The 22,997-nt window shown below is 41.7% G+C and overlaps 1 protein-coding gene across 8 annotated transcripts in view; it reads left to right on the forward strand.

The window, feature by feature from the left end:
- CRB1 (crumbs cell polarity complex component 1) overlaps window positions 1-22,949 on the forward strand; it is a 163,124-nt gene extending 140,175 nt beyond the window's left edge. For 5 of the 8 annotated variants that reach the window (XM_048861064.2, XM_048861063.2, XM_075131549.1 and 2 more), the window contains one exon: window positions 18,809-22,949. In XM_048861064.2, coding sequence (XP_048717021.1) covers window positions 18,809-19,024 — 216 coding nt within the window. In that variant the 3' untranslated portion in view covers window positions 19,025-22,949. Of the gene's footprint in view, window positions 1-11,934; window positions 14,856-18,808 lie in introns of those variants that run through there. The other 3 variants (XM_075131551.1, XM_075131552.1, XM_075131550.1) reach the window with 2 other exon arrangements.
- The last annotated feature ends 48 nt before the right edge of the window (window positions 22,950-22,997 follow it).

The following is a 22,997-nucleotide window of genomic DNA, read 5'->3' on the forward strand; positions in this document are numbered from 1 at the left end:
CTCAGAGCTTTGACTCCAGCCACAGTCAGTGAGAAGGAACTAATAGGGGTCAGGGCGGCACCCTTACACAGCTAGGGGAGGTGTTAAGGCCACGAGATGTTAGTGACACCCCTATGCGTACTGCTAGGCAAAGTTCTCCGGCTCCAGGGCTCTGGGTGCATGCACACCTGCATGGACTACATGGCTGTATCTACTTGAAGAAGAAACAGGGCATAACCTAAAGGGAAAGAAATCCCCGGTCTGAGCTGACCGTGTAGCATTTACACAGCTGCCCTATCCATACCCCCTCCTGAGAGGCAAAGTCCCTTGTTCTGTCCAGCCACAACTACCAAAGAGGCCAGTGAAGCCTTTGTAGATGACATGACATTAGCAGTGGCTGTCCTGATGGCCTTGTGACAGGAAGTTTCCTTCCCAATTGATTAACTGTCATTCAGGGAGAGACTGACTAGATTGCATGGCCTGAGGAAAATACAGCAAACTGACTGCTATGAGCTAGAGCTGTCAGCCGTGGAGCTGGATGGAGCTGAAGATCTCCTTAGCATGGCTATATAACTGTTATGTCTTCACTTTCTCAAGGTCTGCACTGCTACATTTCTAAGGAATCTATCATCAAGGGCAGCTGTCATTTTGTGAGGTAGGCTGGTGCAACATGTTACAGGGGAGACTCACACAGTGCTCTCTCTTGGAAACATTTTATTTTTGTTCTCTTTTTGATTTGTTCTTTCCCTTAATTGAAAATAAAAGTAATTCAGTTTGAAAGTATATGTTTTTGCCTTTTGTGTATCAAAAAGCATAATACTTTTCTCACATTGGGAAATTCACTTGGCTAAACTGGCCCATTTCATAGCCGTTTACACAGTTGGGAGTTATACACGCTATATTAGCTTGAGGGTTTGGCCTCCTGTGTATGATATTCCCAGACAGCCTTAGCAACCCCTGAGGAGATATCTGAAGAATCCAGAAGAGAGGTAATTCCCAGAGGAGATCCTTGAAACAGCCAGATCATCATATGACATTCATTGAAGCTGCCAAAAAGAAAGCATCTGTGGTGATCCCTGTAGCACCCAGGCAGGATGACAGAAGCAAAGATGCACCCAATAATACTGAGGGGCGTTGGAGCCATAAGAGTGGAAAATCTGAAATATAATGGAGTTGTATAAATCAAACATGTCAGAACAATACTGAACATGGGGAATGTATCAATAAGGACGGCCTCATTATCCATAAATAGTTTTAACTTGACTATGCCACTCAGGAACAATGAGGCCCCTCTGTTATAAAGCTAAATTGTATATACTTGGTATTGACTGACAATGTTCCTATAAATATACTTCATATTTAACAGAGAGGTTCTGGATTAAAATCACCATTCAGGAAACATTCTTCCTCAAACATTCCCCTTGCAGTTGGCCTGTTGTTTCATACCAATTTGATAATTGGATAATGTTAACCAAAACCTCTTCAGAGTAGCTACCAAATATAATTTTGATTCAGGCATATGTGTGTGGGGGTTTCTCTAGCAAGATAATCTTCCATTTTGATTCAGTTAGTGCATCATTTGTCCATCTTTGGCTAATGTCCATCTATCTAGGTACATATATGGTGCCCACAGCGTTAGTATCTGAGCACCCCACAATCATTTTGAGCATATGCTCAAACCACCACTGAGAGGTATGGAAATAATATTATGCCATCCTCCATCACAAGGGCACCATTTCACATTTCAGTGGTGTGAAGGGGGCAACTTTCAGCGGTGGTTCAGAAGCTCCTGGATTTTTCTGAAGGATAAAATGTAAAAATCCATAATCAGCCAGTCCCCTTCACAGCTTCCAAGGGTGAGAGCTCACTGTCCTTTTCCTAGGAAAAGCTGAGACTCTGAAGCAGAAGATGGCTCTCAGCCCACCACTGGGCTAGGGGTGCTGCAATTTGGCACTGGAGGAGCTGGGACCAGTCATGCACTATAGTCCACAGAGTGGGAAATAAGTATCATGGGGTAGCCGTGTTAGTCTGTATCCACAAAAGCAACAAGGAGTCCGGTGGCTCCTTAAAGACTAACAAAATTATTTGAGCATAAGCTTTCGTGGGTAAAAGCCTCACTTCTTCAGATGCATGGAGTGAAAATTACAGATGCAGACACATCCATTAGACTGCATGCCTGGGGCCAGTCAGCAGTGAGGCGTGGCAGTGGATGTGGTTGGAGCAGAGCTACAGTTGGGGCAGTGGGGGCAAACGACGTATCTGGCTTCGAGATTAAACTCAATAAGTTTATGGAGGAGATGGTATGATGGGATAACATGATTTTGGCAATTAATTGACCTTTAACTATTCATGGTAAATAGGTCCAATGGCCTGTGATGGGAGTTAGATGGGGTGGGATCTGAGTTACTACAGAGAATTCTTTCCTGGGTATCTGGCTGGTGAATCTTGCCCACATGCTCAGGGTTCAGCTGATTGCCCTATTTGGGGTTGGGAAGGAATTTTCCTCCAGGGCAGATTGGAAGAGGCCCTGGGGGTTTTTCACCTTCTTCTGTAGCATGGGGCATGGGTCACTTGCTGGAGGATTCTCTGCACCTTGAAGTCTTTAAACCATGATTTGAGGACTTCAATAGCTCAGACATAGGTGAGAGGTTTATTGCAGGAGTGGGTGAGTGAGATTCTGTGGCCTGCATTGTGCAGGAGGTCAGACTAGATGATCATAATGGTCCCTTCTGACCCTAATATCTATGAGTCTATGAGTTGGAGAAGCGGGTCCCAAGAGCTGGGCTGGCAGGGTTGGGGAGCAGGGGCTCCACGCTGCCTGCAAGGCTTTGGCCTCTGAGGACTTCAGGGAGCAGAGCCAGGCTCTGGGCCTGGAGACTGTGGTACTCACATAGTACAAAGTGTGCAGCGGGGGGGGGCAACTCTCCTCATTCCCTCATGCCTTAGCTAATTGGCACTCTGCTTCATTGGGAACTAAGGCAGAGAAAGATAAAGTGACTTGCCCAAGGTGACACAGATCTATTTTAACCATGGTACCCCCCATTCATGTAATTGTGTGATAGGTTATATTCTTACAGTGTTAAAACCAGCTTCCCTTAGCTGGAGATGGGTTTCAACTGGAACCTCACATCCAACCCCCCAAACTTTTAGGAAAGTTAAAATCTGGATGCAAGCTTTTGTGGCTTGAGCCTCTGTAATTGGCCTGAACTGCTGCCCTGAAACTGCATAGCTCTGAACTTGGAGAAGGTTTGGATCTGAACTTCCTGACTATGCCCATGTTTACTCCTCACCCAGAACCAATCCTGACAAGGCAACTGGAGGGGTTCTTCTAGAGACAAAACTGAATTGTTCACACTGCCACCCAAACATTATATAAAGTGCTCAGATATAAAGTTGCCTCCCAGATCTTTCTATAGGATGTGCCAGTAAGGAGTAGTTCATGTCAATATTATTAAGGATCTGTCTCTCCCTTACGTACTACTCCTAATAAATAAAAACAGAAGTCACACAGTGAGGGAAATAAGAACAAGATGATCCTTATTTCCAACACAAACTACAAGCTAAAGCACCAATCTTGCAACACAAAATATGTGGGTGGAGTACTGCACCAACATGAAGGCACATTGGCTTTATTGGGGCTCCACATAGGTGCAGCAGTCCACTCATATGCTATATGTTGCATGACTAGGGTTTAAATATGAACAGCAGTAACAGAGGATGATAATAAAAGAGTGGAACTATAGGCACATTTGACAGAAGGAAAAAGACTTCAAAATAACTCATACAAAGTCATTTATTGTTCTTAAACTTCCCCCTATATTTATAATAGCAACAAACTCTTTCAGATCATTCAAATGTCCTTCTGCTGGGGTCTGCATAGATAATTTGTTGGTCTCCCAGCTCTCACTACTTTCTTTTTCACCTTTGTATTAGGAAGGAGATGAATCTGCTTAGGAATCCAACCTCTGGTTAAAGCTAATCAGGCCATTCAGCATTTCCCATAGTAAGCAAGTCAGAACAGGTGTCCAGCTGCAAACTAACTGGGATCAGCTGAGCAAATCAGAAAAGATTAGTACAATTTTGCTCTCTCATTTCTCCAAGATACCATGAGGAGGAGTGGTTCATAATCGATAGCATATTCTGAGATTACAAGGTCTGCTAAAGTGGAGTTAAGATTGAGAACATACAGGTATAAGCAATTTAAGGGTAACAAATACTACAGTGTTGCTGTTATTACCCTAAAAACAAATATTACAACTCCAGGAAAATCAAAGTTAAATTTAAAAAGAATCCAAACATATTGAATTCTGGAAATGACTAGTTCAGGCAAACAAAATGTGGGCTCAAACTGGTTTAAACTGATTTTAAAGACACGTTAGTTTGTTTGTTTGACATGGTGTCATGGCAAAAAATGACCAGTAATCTTTACAAAAAATCAGGTAAATCCTATCACATAAGGAAAAGATGGGGACTGAAGAAGTGAATCTTAAAAGTGTTCTGTTTTAATTGTATAAGCAAATCATTGAGTATTTGATAACCAGTGTATTTGGCATTATTCAGACTTAATTCAGGTGAATGCTGTTTAACCAAACCCCTCTAATCCAAACCTGCATTATCTAAAATGTCTGCATCTTTCACAGCTGTTTCACTGATGCTAGTCAGCCTAATTTCAGCACCTTTTAATCTCTTAAAATAACCATTTTCATTGATCACAGTAGCTGACTTTATGCCAGTGAATTCTAATTGAGAATGAATTTGACTCACATTTTGATTCAGTAGAGTTTAAATTACAATTAATTTTATTTGTGTGGTATTTTAAGGCTTTAAATTCTAACTTCTCTCTTTGCATAAAGCATAGATATGTGCATTTATTAAGTTAGGCACTATATATTACAATATATGGAATTTATTGGCACCTGTCACAGTCTGTCACTAGCGTACTCAGTCACCTATATATAAACCCCTGATTATCCAAATGCTTTGGATGCCCCTCAAGGTCTTCAGAAAAACCAGTATGTGAAACTTGCATTCAAAATCTGGGGAAAGTTTTAGCATTTTGATTTAATTCCATATTAATCTCAAATTGCACAGTAGCAGTACTAAGTCTTTTGTTTATTTCTGTACAGGGCTAATTCCCTTTCTTAGCACACAAACATTAAGGGACTTTAAACGGATCTCAAGTCTATGTAGATGGCTAGTGGCACCTGCATTGCTTCTATTGAAAGAGAAATCAAAAGCACACACACTCTGACTTAAAAGAAACAGGTCTTTATTGGTTTGGGGCAATTACAGATAATGAGATGGATGGGAACAGATCATTTCAATGTCTCTGAATATTTTAGCTCAAAACAAGACCCCGAGGGTGCTATTCAGCACTCTTTACTCAAGCAATATGCCCACTGGAGTGTTGAGTTGGAGAGGAAAAGAAGGACGTGTAAGTTTTCCTAAACAGAATTTACATTAGGAAGAGTGATTGGCTGGTCAGTGTTTGTGATGGAGTGATTGTCCTAGCCTTAAAAATAGCTAACCCTGACCCTTGAGTTCAATGGAAATTTTGTCTGAGTTGGGACTGCAGAAGCCAGCTTGCCCACTGTAGTGTCCATGTGCAGATAACTGCAACATTCCTGAAATTCAAACAAAATAGAAGCTTCAGCTTTTACTTTTTTCCCCAAGCAAGAAGCTTCAGATGTCCAGCTGCCACAGCAGCAGCGCTGCAAAATCCCCTGAGCACTCAGTTGTGTAGGATGCATTGACAAAGATAAAATAATACACAAGGTGTTTGTTCCACCACAAATGTATATGGGTCCATTATTCTCATAATTACTGTGGTAGCACCTAGAGACCTCAAGCAGTTTGGGCCCCCTTGTACTAGGTGCTGTACAAACATATTGGAAAAGACATTCTCTGCCCCAGACAGCTTACATGAGAAAGGACAAGACCTAAGAAGTGGAAAAGACAAATGATTCCTCTTATTGTTCTTACATATATTTTACAAGAGAATTGGAATGTTCCTCCTTTGTAGGTAGTGTCGTGTGGGGTGATAGACCATGATTGTTGGGGATTGTGAGATATTTATGAGGGGAGAAATACCACACTGCTTTTTTACAGAGGACATTAGTGATAGCTGAAAGTGGGTAGGCAAAAATAAAATGTAAAAGTGTCTCAGAGCCAGTTCACCTCAGTAGGCAAAGATACCTTTTGATCTGACACAGAACGAAGTAAACAAAGCCTATTCTGCCCCCTCCCGCCCACCTCCCCCGAGGAGCTTCCACTCCATTTGGCTAAGATGAGGATCACATTCAAACTTGATACATGTCCACTGAGGGACCAGACTATTTTCTGCTTTTACATGGAAATAGACTCAATTACCTAGCAGTTTTTTTACATCTTTAACTACTATGATTTTCAATACGTCTCTAAGGACCCTGGAAACACACAAAGGAAACTATTGAACATTTTGTTATTACCTTCCAGTAACTAGGAGTAAATTTATATCATTTGCATTGTAACATATATTCTAATATTCGTAACGGGCAACAACAGTTATCTCTAGGTGATGGTGAGGTTAGAGCACGGAACTAGGAAGTTAAGGGAGAAGTCTCCCAAATTTCTTGCCACCCCCATCACTGTTTACAACATACTGGGAATACTCCATCAAGCATTCACTTCTATCTCCAAGTGATAGCAAAAAGCAACCTGTACCCCAACTTCATCCAACGCACACTCAATCGCCAGACCATAACAGCAATGTCTGTAATGGTAAGATAGAATAACATTTTATATGGGTGGTATGTGTGATCATCAGCCATGCCCAGTATTTAATACAGGAGACTATGTGGTCGGAGTTCAGGTTGTGTGTCAGACAGAAAATCACACACCTTCCTGTCAGCAACAAAGAGGTATACCAAAATCCTAACATATCCAGAGGCAAATCAAATCTCTGAATCCAGAAAGGGACTATGTGTAAAGGCTGGAGTTCCAGCCGATGATAATCAGGATATGAAAGGCCAGGAATATATATTTTATATTGTATTTTATTTATCCTTTTCAAATATGCATTTATTTCAAAATTTCCTTCAAACCTAGTATTTGCTGCTGTTAGTTCTCCCTCATCTGGGCACTAATTGACTTTCTATTAGGAAACTGCTGACAAGATAAAAATATACACAATCTTGTTAACGAGAACTATAATTAACTACATATCAGAAAATAACAGTGGGGTGTCATGTGGTGAGGCCAGTAATATGTAGCCAATAAAGGTCTATCTTTTACCATTAATATTTACAGTTGGAAGCACTAGATGGCTGCAATCTAAATGCTGCACCAACAAACAATAGCTATTGACTTGATACCTTGTAGGCTGACAGTGTAAAATATTCACATAGCTACTTTCTTAATCATCACTTGACAGCATCATGGTAATGCTAGGTAGTACCACATGGCTGTTTTGCAGAAGGTCAGCACCAACCGGGGAAACAGGTTCTCCGGATATTGTTTGCATTATTATACTTTTTTGATTAGCAAATTTGCACTGAGTTGAAGTACTCATGGGCATTCCAGACTGCTACTGACTTATATGTTACAGGGACAAATCACTTACCGTCATTCTGTGCCTCAGTTTCCCCATTTTACAAATCTTCCCATCAGAGTTGTGAGGCTTAATAATTACAAAGAACTGAGAAACTTGGACAAAATACAGTCTGTTACTGTAAACTATTAATCATCATTATTTCAGAAATCAGGATATTATACAATGGAGATATGTATAACAGGTACACTCTGATCCTAGGGAACGTAGTGCAATGCACCAGCTTTGGGTCAGATTGTGACTAGCACTTGGGTAGATGCTCAGAGGAAAAAGGCTCAAGAAGTCTCCCCCACTTTGTGAGATCTATACCAGGACCAGTCATGCATTCTACCCCAGAGAGTGTGGGGAGAAGTAGGACCAGGGCCTCACCTCCCTCTACAGAAGCCCATGGAGAGGGATGGCAACTCTAGGGGGAGCTGGTGACCTCTGGTAGCACTACCATCAACATGGACCAGTGCCAAAATAGTGTAATTTGGTCCTTTGTGCATGTGATGATGTTCCCCTGCAGTGACTAGTCTAGTGTTGAACTCCAGTGATCTAATTTCAGAGACAATAAAGGATCTACTACTAATATCATTTAAGGGACATCTCCTTTAGCTCAAGTACTGGAAATTTTGGAGTTTCTAGTCTTAAGACCCAGTAGGGTTAGAGAATTATCTCAGAATTGCATTGTTGTACACAGTACTGCCATTTGTTATATTGTGTGTGGGGGGGGGGGAAGAGCGTGAATACACCACCCACATAAAAATGTGTTGTGATAATGGAAGCCCTCAAACATCTCAACACTCTGCAGTGTGAAATGGTGGACAGTGTAAACCTGCCATATCAGTAATGATTATAATAAGATGTGGGGGGAGATATGGAAACACTCCCTGTCAATATCTCTCTGTGACCATTAATGGAGGCCTCACTTGAAGCTAAGTGCAAACCTTTTGCTTCACATATGTATCTTGTCACTCTTCTCGGCCCAACATTGTTGTGAGGAGAAGGGGCAGGGGCATCTAGTTAGAGGTGAGCAAATAGCAAATACAATGTACAATAGCCACATGGAATATTCACACTTACGTCAAATGGCAAAGAGAAGATGTTCATTTTGTCTGAGACTTTCAAAGGGACCTGTGAGAGGTACATGCCCAACTCACACTGAAAATCACAGGAGTTGGGTGCCTCTCTTCCTTGGGCCCCTTTGAAAATCCCAATCTTAAAGCCTATTATGCCCATATGCGAGTAGGTGAGCCCTTGCCCAAAAGATGATGAGCACCTTCAGCTCCCACTGGCTTCAATGGAAGATGAGAATGCCTAGTGCTTCTCAGGAGATGCTCAGCATATCACAGCATTGGGCCCTACCTTTGTGTAGGTTTTTTTTGTGCTCACTGTGACCATATGCACATACGCTGGCTGCATACAGAAATTAGTCACAGCGAGGTCATACATTTCCCATAGCATTCTTCTATTTTTATTGACCAATGGCATTTGTTCCTCCGTCAGAACTCGCTAGTAACAAACACTGTGTCCGCACATCTTTTGGAGCACAGCATGCCTTGGAATTGCAGTGCTGTCTGCAGGATCTGCATTGGACAGATCTTTCATTGGAATTGGTCAGAACAAATATTCTTCATTCACAAGGTAAATTATTTCTACAGAGAGACTAGTGACTAGGGGCCAGCACTGAACGTACTGTGCTATTTGTGCCACCATAAACCAAGTTATAATGATATGTAATAACTAGAAGCTTTACCCAAACGGGAGGAAATGTCAATCCACAGAGACTGACACATTTACTAAAACACGGTGTCTTATTGTTTGCCTGGTCTGAGATTTAGCAACTGTGGGCCAAATTTGTCCTGAGCCTAATTTCATTTAGTTCAGGGGGTTTACATGAGGGGTGCATTTTCCCTCTTGTGTTTTTAAATTGCAGCAGATGGTTAAGTTTTACACCAGAGGCTGTCAGTAGAATTTTAAAAGGCATCTTATAACAACACACTGAAGCTGTACAGTCAGTCTGTGCAGCACCAACGGAATGGTCCTGAAGAGAATTTGAGCACATTTGTAAAATTAGCATTGGCAGTTGTTGCAAAACAGTATCAGTTTGTATGCTAAAAGCCCACTCCTTAATCATGGCTTTTCTCCTGAAGCAGCCAATTGAGGCATTCTGCTCCAGACATGGAGAAGTGATGGTGAAGGAGAAAAGGCATTTCAGACTCAGTCCTATGAGGTACTGACTAAAGCATTTAACCATGCACTTAAGGGACTACACACATGCTTGAAATTAAGCACGTACATGATGGGAACCAGAATGTTGAGCACTCAGCATAGATAACACATTGGAACCAGTGATCCCTCTAATTTTTGACAGGCCGTGTGCGCAAAAATTTCTTCTGTGCAAATTTTTGTGCTTCTGTGCAAATTTTTGTGCACGCAGTGTTTCGCCGTATGCGCAGGGTTTAGGATCTGTGTGCACGCGCACACGCACACAGTTTAGAGGGAACAGTGATTGGAACCCCTCTAGAAAAGATCACTCTTATTAGGTTGCTTCCTGTCTAAACAGACCACCCCAAATAATCTCCAAATATACCGAATGCAATGCTGCATCATCAGACCACCTCCATTAACCAACCAATATTGTACAATGAATACAACATAAACAAGATATTAATATAGCAAGCAATTACAGAAAATATACTTTAGATCTATTTGTCCTTTGTTACATTTCCTATAAAGTCATTCATTAGAGTCAGCTACTGAGTTCAGCAAAGCTGGATTTCCAAGGGCTAATAATGCAAATAAAATGTTAGTTGAACTGACTATTGCTTCAACCAAATACTGGAATTTTGGAGAGAGTGGCTTGTTTTGGTTTACACATTGCACCATTGTTAAGAGCTCTAGGAACACTGATGATGGCCCTGATCCTGCAGTTTGAATCACGTGAGCAAAATTCCATAAGGAATCCTAACTATACAGATCAGATGGCAGGACTGAGGCCAACATTTGTAAATGTTTTAGCTGATGACATCTGCCTCGCTGTTAATATGAGACTCCTATAGGGCTCAGTCCTCAACGTCCCTTGAAATCAGTAGGTGTAACCTGGCCTCACTGCAGTAAAGATTAGTTTTGCCATTGACTTCAATAGGGCCAGAATTTCTTCCAGTGAGAATGAATGTTCTCAGTACCTTCCAAGGCTCATTCTTCACCTTGCTAGGCTAGATTACAATACACAGTTAAATCCACAGATTTCAACCATCTGCATGTGTGCTCGCTTTATAACGGGAGGTCACAGATGAGATGTTTCTTGTTTGAAAAACCAGACTATTTGACTGTAAATTAGAAAAATACAATCCAGTTTAGCAATTGATCACAATAGCTACGACCAGCTGTCCCGACATTTACTTGTGAAATCCCCAGCCCAAATGGCTGTTAGACAACTAAGTTTTGACAGTTCCAAGAAAGTAATTTACTCAGATTATGCAATGCATTTAAACCATTCAACCTATGTTCTGTACTTCAGTGGAGAGTTGACAGTGATGATTATGATTAGTTACTTCTGAGACTCTTTTAAGAAAAGGTTCAGAGAATACCATTCAGTGAGAAGACATTGAAGGTATTATTAAACCATAATATACATGAAATAAAATTAAGTTTTAAATGATAGGTTGAAGGAATTAGACTAATGGTCATTACATGAGGGAGTTAAAGAAACAGCTTGTCACCTCCAAAAGTCTGAGCAAGATACAGCTCAAGTAGACATGGATCCATTAAATTCAACTGAGTCCATAGTGTCTATTATTTTAGATAGAGAAACCAACATACAGGTCTGCACAGCTCTCAGGCTCTGCTGGTCGATGTTTAATATTGGAACAGCAGCTGTTGATTCTAGGTGATTCTAGCCAGAACAATCAGTGTTCATTTGTGAATGTAAAGAACTCACAGCATTTTAAACAGGAAAAGGAAAATTCATTTAGCCCTGCATGTGTTGCTAATTTAATGCCATGTTAAGATATTGGGACAAAGTCAAGATATTAATTTATTGCTACTTTACTGTTGTTATAAATAAAGTGAGGCCTCATATGCCCCAAGCCAAAGGTTATCGGTGCATCACATTATGGTAGGTTTATGTACAAGTGGCTGGATTTCTTACTGAACTACTGGGGCTCCTGTTGGAAACCAACCTTAGAATGATTTTCTGATAAGAAGGTTGCAAATCAAGATCAGTGTATCTATGGGCTTTTTAATCAATGTTATGGCTTTTCTTTGACTGGTCAAATTATCGATATATGCCCTCACCCCCTTTAAAGTAATTCTGACCTGGATTAGAGCTACTCAAGCCAATAGTCATTCAGTACTATAGCAAATGTTTTTTTGATTTCTAGGCAGTAAACATGAAGACATGGACCAGATTCGCTTCACTAGGAATTAAGCGATAAGCTGACCAATAGCATCAGGACTCAAGGTTACTCAGCTCAAGGAATGCTGGTGGTGCACATCAGCAGCCGCACACTTCTAAGCAAGTGATGCAAATGGCAGTGCAGGGAATGTTCCAGAGGCTTTACAATTCCCCATATTGTAAAGCTGCCAGTGATGTTTCTGTCTTGTTAAACTGCCCGATTATGGCTGTTCCTATGCAGGTGCTGGAATAAAAGGGGACCACTCCCTGTGCTAGAGGTAGCCAGAATCCATCCATTTGTGCTTTCTGAGTGTAAGCTCCCACTCGTGTTTCTGGACACATCACATGCCCCAACAAAGACATTTATTCTCAGGCCATGTCACTACTTGCCCTATGCAACAGCAAGCACCACGATGGCAGCACATGTGGCTCCTTTTGCACAGACACAGCAAGAGCCATTTTGGCCTGCATTCCCCAACCCCCTCCCCGTACCTGGAGACACAGGGCCCAGTTCTCTGATCACTCATGTTTGCATAAATCAGGATTAATTCCAGTGAAGCCACTGGAGCCACAGTAGTATAAAATGATGTGAGAAGAGAATGAGGCCCATAATGCCTCCCAGCACATCTCCTCAGGCACTACCCCCTACAGCCCACCACCCCAGCACTCCACTGACTCCCAGAGCCAGAATTCAGTCAAGCATTTTAAAAATGTTTTCCAGTCAAAATGTGTTCTCCTGGGGCAACCTCGCCCCATTCTACACTACTAATTTTCAGAAGGGAGCAATTCCTTTGCTACAAATTTTCTTCAAAGAGTGAGAAGCGATTACAAAAGAATGGTGTGTGTTATGTGACTTTGGCTTTGCAATTGGGCCCTGCTTATCCAGCAGTCTGCCCACACTCTACACAATGGGAGCTGGGAACTAAGTATGTACATCTAGAGTGCATTAACAAAATCACCTGCGTGGTAATCTTAGTAGGCCTTTAAAAGTTAAAGGACTTGATTCTCCCCTTTCACCCGAGAGGAGGGTGCATGCCAGAGCTGTCCTGTGGACAGTTCATACATAAGCCTTTGGAATCTGGGGAATGCAAGTGATTATTGGTTACTGAGAATAAGGTTGGTGTTTAGCCTTGCTTGCACTGTCAGGGGAGCTGTGGGCACTCATCACCATGCTGGTGATGCCCTTAAATTTCAACTGTTGTCTCCTGCTGCTGTGTATGTGAGTTCCACAGTCTGTTAAGTGCAAACTGCCAGAGAAGGTTTGTGTGCATATTACCCCACAGCAAGCAGCTGCCATTTAAATGACTTACCTTAGCTTTAGCATGCTCTAGAGGAAACCAGTATTTTTCCTTCACTTCACCATCCTACAAATCCTCAGCAATAGCACCCAGGAAAACAGGACACCTCTGAGTTAACTGCTCAGGGAAGTGTAACTGTTTCTTAGATGTAGGAGATCTGGGCTGATTAGATTTCATAGTTCCGTACTTTTTAGGGAAGTATTATAAGGATTATTTGTTATTGTTTTCTCAATACTGAATGGAACCGACATAATTCTGCAAACACAGCAACAGTTAGTATCCTATTTCATCCAGTCTGGAATTTACAATAGCCATTCACAAACCCAATTACAGAGTTACCAATGGATTCAAGTAATTTATGTTAAAAATCTCTAGCCCAGCTTAGTGGGTGATGTAACAAACATCGAGTTTCTTTTTGCTTAAGTCCAGTAGCTAATTAAGAGCAATTTTCAGCAAGAACTAATTGAGTAACATTGACTTTTATTATTTTCTTGCTTAAAAAGGTATAAAAATACCATCTTGCACAAGTTTTTCTTTGACTCACAAAGCAATGAGCCCTGAGAAAAGGTTTATTGATGATTGTTACCTGCAGTAGGATGAAGTGCAAAACGTAGCAACAGGTGTAATTCACCAATAATAAAGGCTAGGATTCAGAGGAGCCCTAAGGAAATTAGGCACCCAACTCCCACTGAGCATCTCATAGGCCCCTTGGAAAACCTCAGCCAAACACAGCTCTTTTTTTGCAAGACTGATGTGAACATGAAGATAAGGCTATGACTCCCAAATGCTGGATACTGAGCTTCTGGATACTTATAGGCAGGTCCTGATCCTGAAAGCTGCTCCATGCTGATGGACCCCTATGCCTGTATGGTGCCTTTGTGAAGTCATAGTGTTTCATTCAAGTACAAAGGCTGCCACCATGGAACAGTTTGCAGGATCCAAGCTTTATAGTATAGGCAAAGAAGTTAAGAAATTACCTCACCCATTCAGGCACTATGCTGTGCCCATCACCATGGTGTCTGAGTATGTCAGAGTCATTCCTCCATCTATAGTGGTCACCATTAAGCAGCAAGCATTTGCCAATAATTATTCATATTGGGAGTGGAGACATCACAGATCATGCCTATAAATTGATCACCATTATAATCTTTTCAATATTACCTAACATAAGTCATTTAATATTACATCTGTTCCCTACATACAGTTAATTATTTGTAAACAGCACTGTACTTGGATTAGAAAACAACTGTGGCAACTGTGTAGTATCTGTTAGCAAATATTGAATTTTGAAAGGCAGCCACTGAGTGTAACATTCTGATAACCAGCTGTACCGAAGAATAATTTTACAACATGCTCCTATTTAGGAAGTTTCCAGGTGTTCTGCAGCAATTTGTTTGTGCTGAGACGTAATAAAATATACCACACATCCTTCCTTGCTTCTCAGGATATTTTTTCTCTCTGCTCTTAGTGCTCTAGGGAAAACTGCTTGTGTTGGATCCCATTACAGCCCTGTGACAAACCGATTAAGCATATTGTATAATGAAAGCAAGTGGCCATGACCTAATGCTCAGATCAAAGATGGAGCTCTTAACACAGCTATCATGGGAAAGTTGGCATAGTATAACAGCAAAATGTGATACTAAATTGAAAAGTGATGTACCGCTGTGATGATCTGTGCAGTATTCAAGGAGACATTACCCATACATTACTCAGTGCCTTAGTACTGCAGGAGTCTTAGAATAGTGGATGACCTTACACGTATCACAGGCCAGTGAACATCTTACTCCTGTTGGTAAGCAGTTACTCACGTGAGGAATCACATTAGAGACCAAGGGACTAGTTATGTGGGCAACTGCTCACTAATGCAAATAAGGGGCTCACAGTCTGGCTCCAGACAAAGTGCAAGGCAATAGCCAGGGAAAATAACAGGATGAGTTAAGACAGAGTTGTGACTTTAATTCTTCATTTCCTGCTTTTAAATCCAGCTCCTACCATTATTCAAACATGTTTTTATTGTGGGTTTGTTCATTGACACCACCTCCCCTTAAAAAGCAGGACAATTATGTTCCTAAAGATGCTGGTCAGGGCTTCATCTTTCCTGGGTCCATGAACGATTTTTTTTTAATGTTTCCAAGTGTTGTTATCAACACTAAATATTGTGACACGCCAATCCCGATGCCCACATCTGAGATTTCGGATTCTTTTTTCAGACAGTACAATTTGTATTATGTTTTCCAAATTAAATTAACTGTTCAGCAATCAATTAGTGAAGAAACAGTTGATCCTGATGGGACCAGACTACAGAACCTTCTGGCAACTCTAGATCAGTTCACTGCTAGTGCTAATCAGGCTACCCGCACTGTAAACCTGAGCTTTGCTATGAGAGCTGACAGATCAGGAGGACAGCCTATGACCCAAAGTTTTTAATAGCTCAGTAGGGCCTAGATGAGTGGATTGTGGAAAAGTGTATTTTTTTTAATATTGGAAAATCAGCAGTGAACACTGAACAGAGAAGTAAAGTTGGTCAATATGTCCCTTTATGATAGAAAATGGCTCTGCAGATCTTACTCAAAGCTGTAGCCACTTGACAGATTGGATCAGGTTGAGATGTTTTGACAGGTTTCAATTCTAGGAACATCTGCAGGTCCACTGGCTTCCTCAGATGTTGGTCACCATCCAGTCAAGAATGCTCCTAAATCAACCACAAGAGGCATACAGACGAGGCAGTGTTCCTCTCCATCATAGCATTTCTATAGTAATTTTCTATTGCACTAGACTAGAATATCCAGGCACTGAATGGCTATGCACAAAGATAAGAAAGGTGACAAATTAAGCAGAATGACTACTGTGAAACGACAGAAATGTATTTCTATACTGATCAGTATACAGTACAAATGCAGCTTTGATAATTCTGACATTTATTCCTATTGTATTTGTGTTTTTTGTACGTATAAATTATCATACAATTTGTGTTTGTGAGGAATTAAACCTCATCTCCAAAAAATACAGTGATAGGACATGAACTTAGAATCTACTGTTGATTCAAGTCTCTTCCTAGGTGTAGTTATGATAGGATTTACACTGTTGCTGACTGGAAAAACATCAGACAGATTCAAAGAGTTTAAGATGAGATGGAACCATTAGGTTACATAGTCTGACTTCTTGTCTACTGCAAGCTATTAAATTTAAGCTAGTAACCACTGTATTGAGCACAAAAACTTGCACAGATGGTCTCATTCAAACCCAGGAACACAGAGTTAATTGTGAGTGAGGGGAACGGATAAACTAGTGGCACTGCCTGCATGCAGGAGATAGGGCAATTAACTTAATCCACCTGTGCCTTGCTTCCCCAATCTGTAACATGAAGGTGATACCTGGTAGGGTGTCCTAAGGTTAAAAATCCATTCATGATTGTGTGATGCTCTGGTACTACGAGGGCCATATAAGCACGTACAGACACACACAGAGAGAACTGGATCTCCAATAGGAATAGAAAACAATATTTTTAAATGCCTGCTGAAGAGCTTATGAAATGACATTCTCAATATGACTCAATAATATAGTAGACTGATATGTTCTGTGTCGCCTCATCTCAGGTACTTGGGTACTGTGTGATCTGTCACCTGGAGTAGGTTATTTCTATACAGGAAAATTAATTATTTTTTAAATCATAGAGGAGTCATATTTAACAATCAAGGGCAGAGGAGAGAGTAATTGCAGCTGGTCATAAAGCCCCCTAGGAGAGACCTTGAGCCAAACTTGCTTTCATTACTGTAGCTGGATTTTTTAAAATCCAGAAATAAAAGATTGTTTTAATATTTTTCCTGTGGCTCTGTCATTGTATTGCAGAAGAGTCTGAACAGTGGGGTTCAAGATGTGTATATTTGACATTAATAGGAATTAATGCCCAGCTTAGAGTATCCCTGTTCTGAATGCAGTATTATCCTCAGCACTAGGACTATCCCTGCATACTCCTTGGGAATGACTACTAAGCAGATCACTCAGTGTGGGTAATAGTATTCTGTAACAAGCTGTACCTAACTCTCTGGGAAATGGGATTTGAGTTCTGACCTGCTGTTTTCTGTTTCTAAACCTTTTGGATTTGAAAGTTCTGCCGCAAGCACATGTGCATCTACAACAGTTCAATTGTCACTTGTAATACAAATCAAAAGATGATGGCAAAATCTGCCTGGAAGACCAATTCCTTGCAGGGTGATTCTGTCCATAGGGACCACTTTTCCATGACACCCACATCATTTCAATGGCTTCCATGACTGCAGAAAGACTGTTTTAAACAAATGTTTTCATCTGCCAAAAATCCAACACTAAAAGGTGTTTCTGGCAGATTTGTTTGCATGTACATGGTGCATGTTGTTGTTATTACCTTTCCCATTGCTGTATGAAAACAGGGTATAAAAGAATACAATTTATATATCCATCCTGCACTGTATTGCTTCCTGAAAAGGAATTATGGAAACATGAGCATGTCTCCATAATTAAAGACGCAAGCTCTGTACGATCTGGGGGGATACTTCAAAATGTTTTCTGTGAATATTTATTGATTTGAATTTCCCATCAAATGCATTTCAGTTATGTTCATGTGTGTCCTTCGTGTGTTCTCAGTCTGAAACCTTCCTACACCACCAGACATCGTTTAGGATCCAAACAAGGATCCGCCAACCCTATTGTGTTTATTGTGCTGTTTGCTGGAATAGCTACCTTGTTGTGTTTCTACCACTTTTTTAGGATAAGTTGTTGATCTATCAATCATTCAACCCCCAACCAGGATCAGTGGGCTGCTTTTCTCTGGTCTCTACCCTTAGACCTGTCTGGCTTAGGTGGCCCTACCAAAATTCCCATCAGCATAGGTCTCAGGGTCAGTGAAATACCCAAGTCTTTCCACTACCTGAAGATGCAGTCCCCAGGGAAGGTTTGTGTGTTCGCCTTATGCAAATATTCCAGGAAACAACTGTACTGGCAGGAATGTTCAGAGAAATGGTGTGTTTTACAAAAGTATTTATGGAAAGCAAAATCTGAAATTGTAAGTGCAACTCTTCACACCAGAAACCTGATTCATTCAGTGAAGGAAATAGAAATGCCATGTGCCTATGTATCCAATGAAAACTGTTAAAATTTAAAATATCAAAGACTTGCAATGAACTGCTTGTGAACAACCTATGGACAAAGAATTGTTAGTAAAAATTCAGCAAACAATTTCTGAATACTAACTCTGTTTGTGAAAAACACAATCTGCTCACAAATAATTTGCAAACAGAAAGAAAGTTGTCACATAAACTAGTCATTTATACATGATTCACTCAGCTCTGGGTAAGTGCTCGAAAGATAGCATGCTGCAATAGGTTTACTTTCCATAGAACCTAAAGCACCAAACTTTGGAAGGCTAATCTACTTTTCTACTAGCAAATATGTTCTTTAAAATATTAGATTTTACATTATATTTGAAATGATTACTCTAGAATGTTTTCCTTCCATGGTAGCTCCAGTGTACGTGCCTCTATGTTCTTAACATCAATTATATTGCAATTATTTCAATCCTTTCAGTTGACAGCTGACTTGATCTCGAACATATTCACCGCCATTGGCTCAGTGACGTTAGCCTTATTATTGATCCTCTTCTTGGCAATTGTGATTTCCGTCATAGCTGCCAACAAACGGGCGACTCAAGGGACCTACAGCCCCAGCCGGCAGGAGAAAGAGGGATCCCGTGTGGAGATGTGGAACATGGTGCAGCCGCCACCGATGGAAAGACTGATATAGCAGAAAAGACTCCTCTGTGCTACACACTGGCAGGCATCTGGCTGAAAGGAAATAGAGTAAATATGATGGAAATGGTTGTTAATTTTGTTTTTGATACCAAGGAATATGTGATGACTTTAGGGGCTGTTGAAAATATTTGGCATTTAATCCAATAACCTTAAGGGTCTTCAGTATTTGAGTGAACTGATGCCAGCTTCTTGGACTTCTTGAACTTGGACCAGCTTCTCAAAGGACAATTTTGCTTGCACTGGAATTTTCAGCCTTGGTAATCAGCAGTATGCCTTACAGAGTGTAATGGCTTCTGGGATACATGTAAGTGCCCGTCTCTCAGATACACAGCTTCTGTTTTGCTTTTTCCTTTGACTGCCTAGTGATCATTGTTGCAGAAGACAATGCAGAGAAATAAAATAAGCCTGTACAATAAGTTCATCATAATTATGTCATGAGAGGTATTAGCATTAGAACTGTGTCTCAGCATATCTATTTTCATTCTTTAATCAGGGATTAAAAGGAAGGTCTGGGGAAGCTCCGGGGAAGCTCCCCATGAAGCGAAATAAACCTTTCAAAAGTTATTGGCTTGCTTCCCTTCAATGCACTAATTTCACCTGCTGTTTCACCACCCTTTTCTAATGCCAGTAGCCTCCTGTGACAAACACATGCCGTTCTTTAAGTGTAAGGGGACTGTTGCCCCCTTACTAACATTCAGTGGGGTGTTTTAGTTGCTAGCTCCCAGTACTAAAAAGGAGAAGGGTCTCTGGGAAATCAGGACCTTGAGACTGATAGTCCCCAGGAACAATGGGGAGAGGCCAATGCTCCAGGTCAGCCTGAATGACAGGGCGAACAGGATAATCAGGGAGTCAGGAGGCCAGGGAGGTCCCATCCTCTGTGTGAGCTGGATTTGCCTGGGTCAGACAGAGTGGGGCCAAGCTAAGGAGAAAGCAGGGGCCCAAGCTAAGCTGGGGAGCAGAGCGGTGCCAGAGCCAGAGGGGCCAGAAAAGCAGCCCAGGAAGCAGGTCAGTGCTGGAAGCAGAGTCACAGAAGCAGCCTGAAGAGAAGACCTGTCCTGGGAGCAGAGCTGTAGCAACCAGAGGCAGAGGGGCCAAAGAAGCAGCCCAGGGTGCTGGAGGCAGAGCAGCAGAGACAGAGGGATGGAGCTGGGGCTGGAGCAGTCCAGAGCTGGGTGTGTTGAGCAGCTGAGGAGAGCGAGAGGGACTTTGGGCAGTGGGCCCAGCACAGGAAGACGCCTCAGCCAAGAGGCTCTGCAGGCCAGGCTTGGATCATAACCCCGCCAGGGCGGGGGCGACACTGGGAAGAAGGGTCCTACCACTTAGAGCCTGAGAGTGTGTGGCCACCACCAGAGCAAGTGTCCAACCCACAGCCAGGGCCTGAGAAGAAGGCTTGGGACTTACAAGGAACAGGCCGTGAACTGCCCTGACATTCCAGAGACACTGTTTGTGATGTTCCCTGCCACAGAGCAGGGTGATGCGTTTTCCTTTAACCTTTTCCATTTTTCCTTATTCTTTTTAAAATTAATTGTTGATTAAATAACTTGTATTTGCTTTAAATTGTATGTAATGGTCAGTGGGTTAGGGAAATGCCCAGTGCAGAGAGAGTACCCCGGAGTGGGGATACCCTAGCCCCTGTCCTAGGTGACCACAGCAGGGTTGGGGGTCGAGCCCCGCAGGAATCCTGGGCCCAGCCTTGTCAGGGTTATGAGGACTCTGCCAGACAGGAGAGTGGAAGGGGAGTCCTCAAGGGCAGGGAGGCCACTGGGTAAAGGAAGTGGGAGTGAGGACTTAGATCCTTTCGCTAGCCCACTTCACTGGGGTAGTGCAGAAGCCAGGAAAGTTCCCCACAATAGCGGGACTATTCCCCCGCTTACACAAGCATCAGAAACGACACTCGAAACTGTTAAGGTGACACAGGTTATTTAACCAGACCTCTTTCAATGCATGGAATCTAAACATCATTTCAACCCTACATTCCCCACTGTCTTGTTCTGACTACATCACTACACTAACGTGCACTACTAGCCCTCATGCAACCCAGGTCATAAATATACATTAAGTACAAAACAGACAAGCTTGCTCAAAAATGTGTTGCCCAAGATTGCTGGAAAATATCAGAAAAGGAGAAGAATTGTCTTGTACCAAAAGCACCAGACTGGGAATCATGAGATATGGGTTCCCAGCTCTTCAACAGATTTCACATGTGACCTTGGGCAAGTCATTCACCTTTCTGTGCCTCGGTTTCCCTCCAATGAGGGATGATACTATTTGCCTACCTCATTTCCGTGATATGTGTCAAAACTTTTGTTGGAAGAGCTAGAGAAATGTAGAATATAATTGATGGAGCAAAGGAAAGTTTGGAAAGTCTCCGAACAATACAGACACAAAGGGGTAATTTTTCAACAGGACTTCAGGCTCAACTACCCCATTGGTGGGGGTAACTAGCACCTGCCAAAATGCATCCACATTGTTTTGTGCTTATAAGTTAAATGTAGGTGCAGGTGTTGTAAGCACACATCTGGCTAGCTGATTTGCATATATAGTCAGGTAGTTAAAGCGTAACTAAGCTTTAAGCTCCCACAAATGCTCGCAGAATGGAGGCGAGGCCAGGGAAAATTTGCCCCCTTCCCCAAATTACTTCTCCTGGAGTTCCAAGTGCATAGCGTTTTTCATATCCCCTCAATCCGTCCCCAGATTTTGACATGTAGATAGCTCAAATGGTTATGCCAGTACTACAACTGAGATCAGCTGGGATCTACTACTAAGCATCCCACTTTTTAAATGGCTAAACCACAGTTCTCAATGGGCTACTGAGGACCAAATCTGACCAAAGCTTATATTCTTTATGGACTATCAGCTGATCACAGAGAACAATCAGGGGAGGAAGGGCGGAACAAGCTGCTGTCCAGCCCTAAAACACCTAGTGAATTAGGAAACCAACAGAAACCAGCACAGAAGCTCCTTAGTTACAACTCCTACAGCTCCACTGAAGTCAAATACCTTGTACTCAATGGAATTGCAGAGACTTTAAAGCTAGGGTAGAATTTGCTGCACCCTGTATTTTGAATGAGTAAATGTCAGTTATCTTTTAAGCTGCTCCTGACTTCAATGAACCCAAATGGCAGCTACTAACAGAAAGCAAGAAACAAAAAATATTATAGTAGATACAGTGGAGCTTTAGCTGAGCCGTTGGCAGGGTTTGATTTGTTTATTATTATATTCAGATGACTGACACTGAGGCCCTCAGCACTAGCTTATAACTTAGCTTAGCCATTATAGTATGAGACTAGTCCTGATGGTTCAGACGAATAAGGAACACAAGGAGATTTGGTATGTATAGAGCTAGGCAAAATTTTTCAGATAAAACTTATTGCACCAAAAAATTGAAGATTTGGATCAACCAACACATGCAACACACCCACTGAGCCCCAAACACAATCCCATCCACCGTTTTGGCATCATCACCGCCCCAAGCTGCTCCTCACATATCTCTAGTGGAAAGAGGTGGGACCCAGTACCTATTAAAGAGCACATACCACTATCCAGTAGTGTAGGATAGGAAGAGATAGTGAGGCCTGCATTCCAGTGAAACTCCATGGAGATTTAAACTAGGCAGCATCTAATTATCCCATCTGGAACCTGGCCAGGATACAAGGTTTAATAGAATTATACATTACGACAGTATGTGCCTTCTGCATTTTTTTAAATGTAAAATTAACTCAATTCTCTCTGCAAATATAATTTTATAGCATGGGTGGTACATAATGTTATTATTTCTATGTGCAGCCTTAAAATACAGAAATGGCAAACAAATAGGGACTGTGGCAAATCATGCACAAGAACTGCCTATGTTTTTGTTTTGTTCTGTGGGACTATGTGATCAGACATTTAAAAATAAAATTAACCCCAGGCCAGAACCGTATTTGCTGCTCAAAAATCAAGAAATATTCCGTTTGGAACCAAGT

The sequence above is a fragment of the Caretta caretta genome, chromosome 8 (genome assembly GCF_965140235.1).
Source record: "Caretta caretta isolate rCarCar2 chromosome 8, rCarCar1.hap1, whole genome shotgun sequence".
Taxonomy (NCBI): Eukaryota; Metazoa; Chordata; order Testudines; family Cheloniidae; genus Caretta; species Caretta caretta.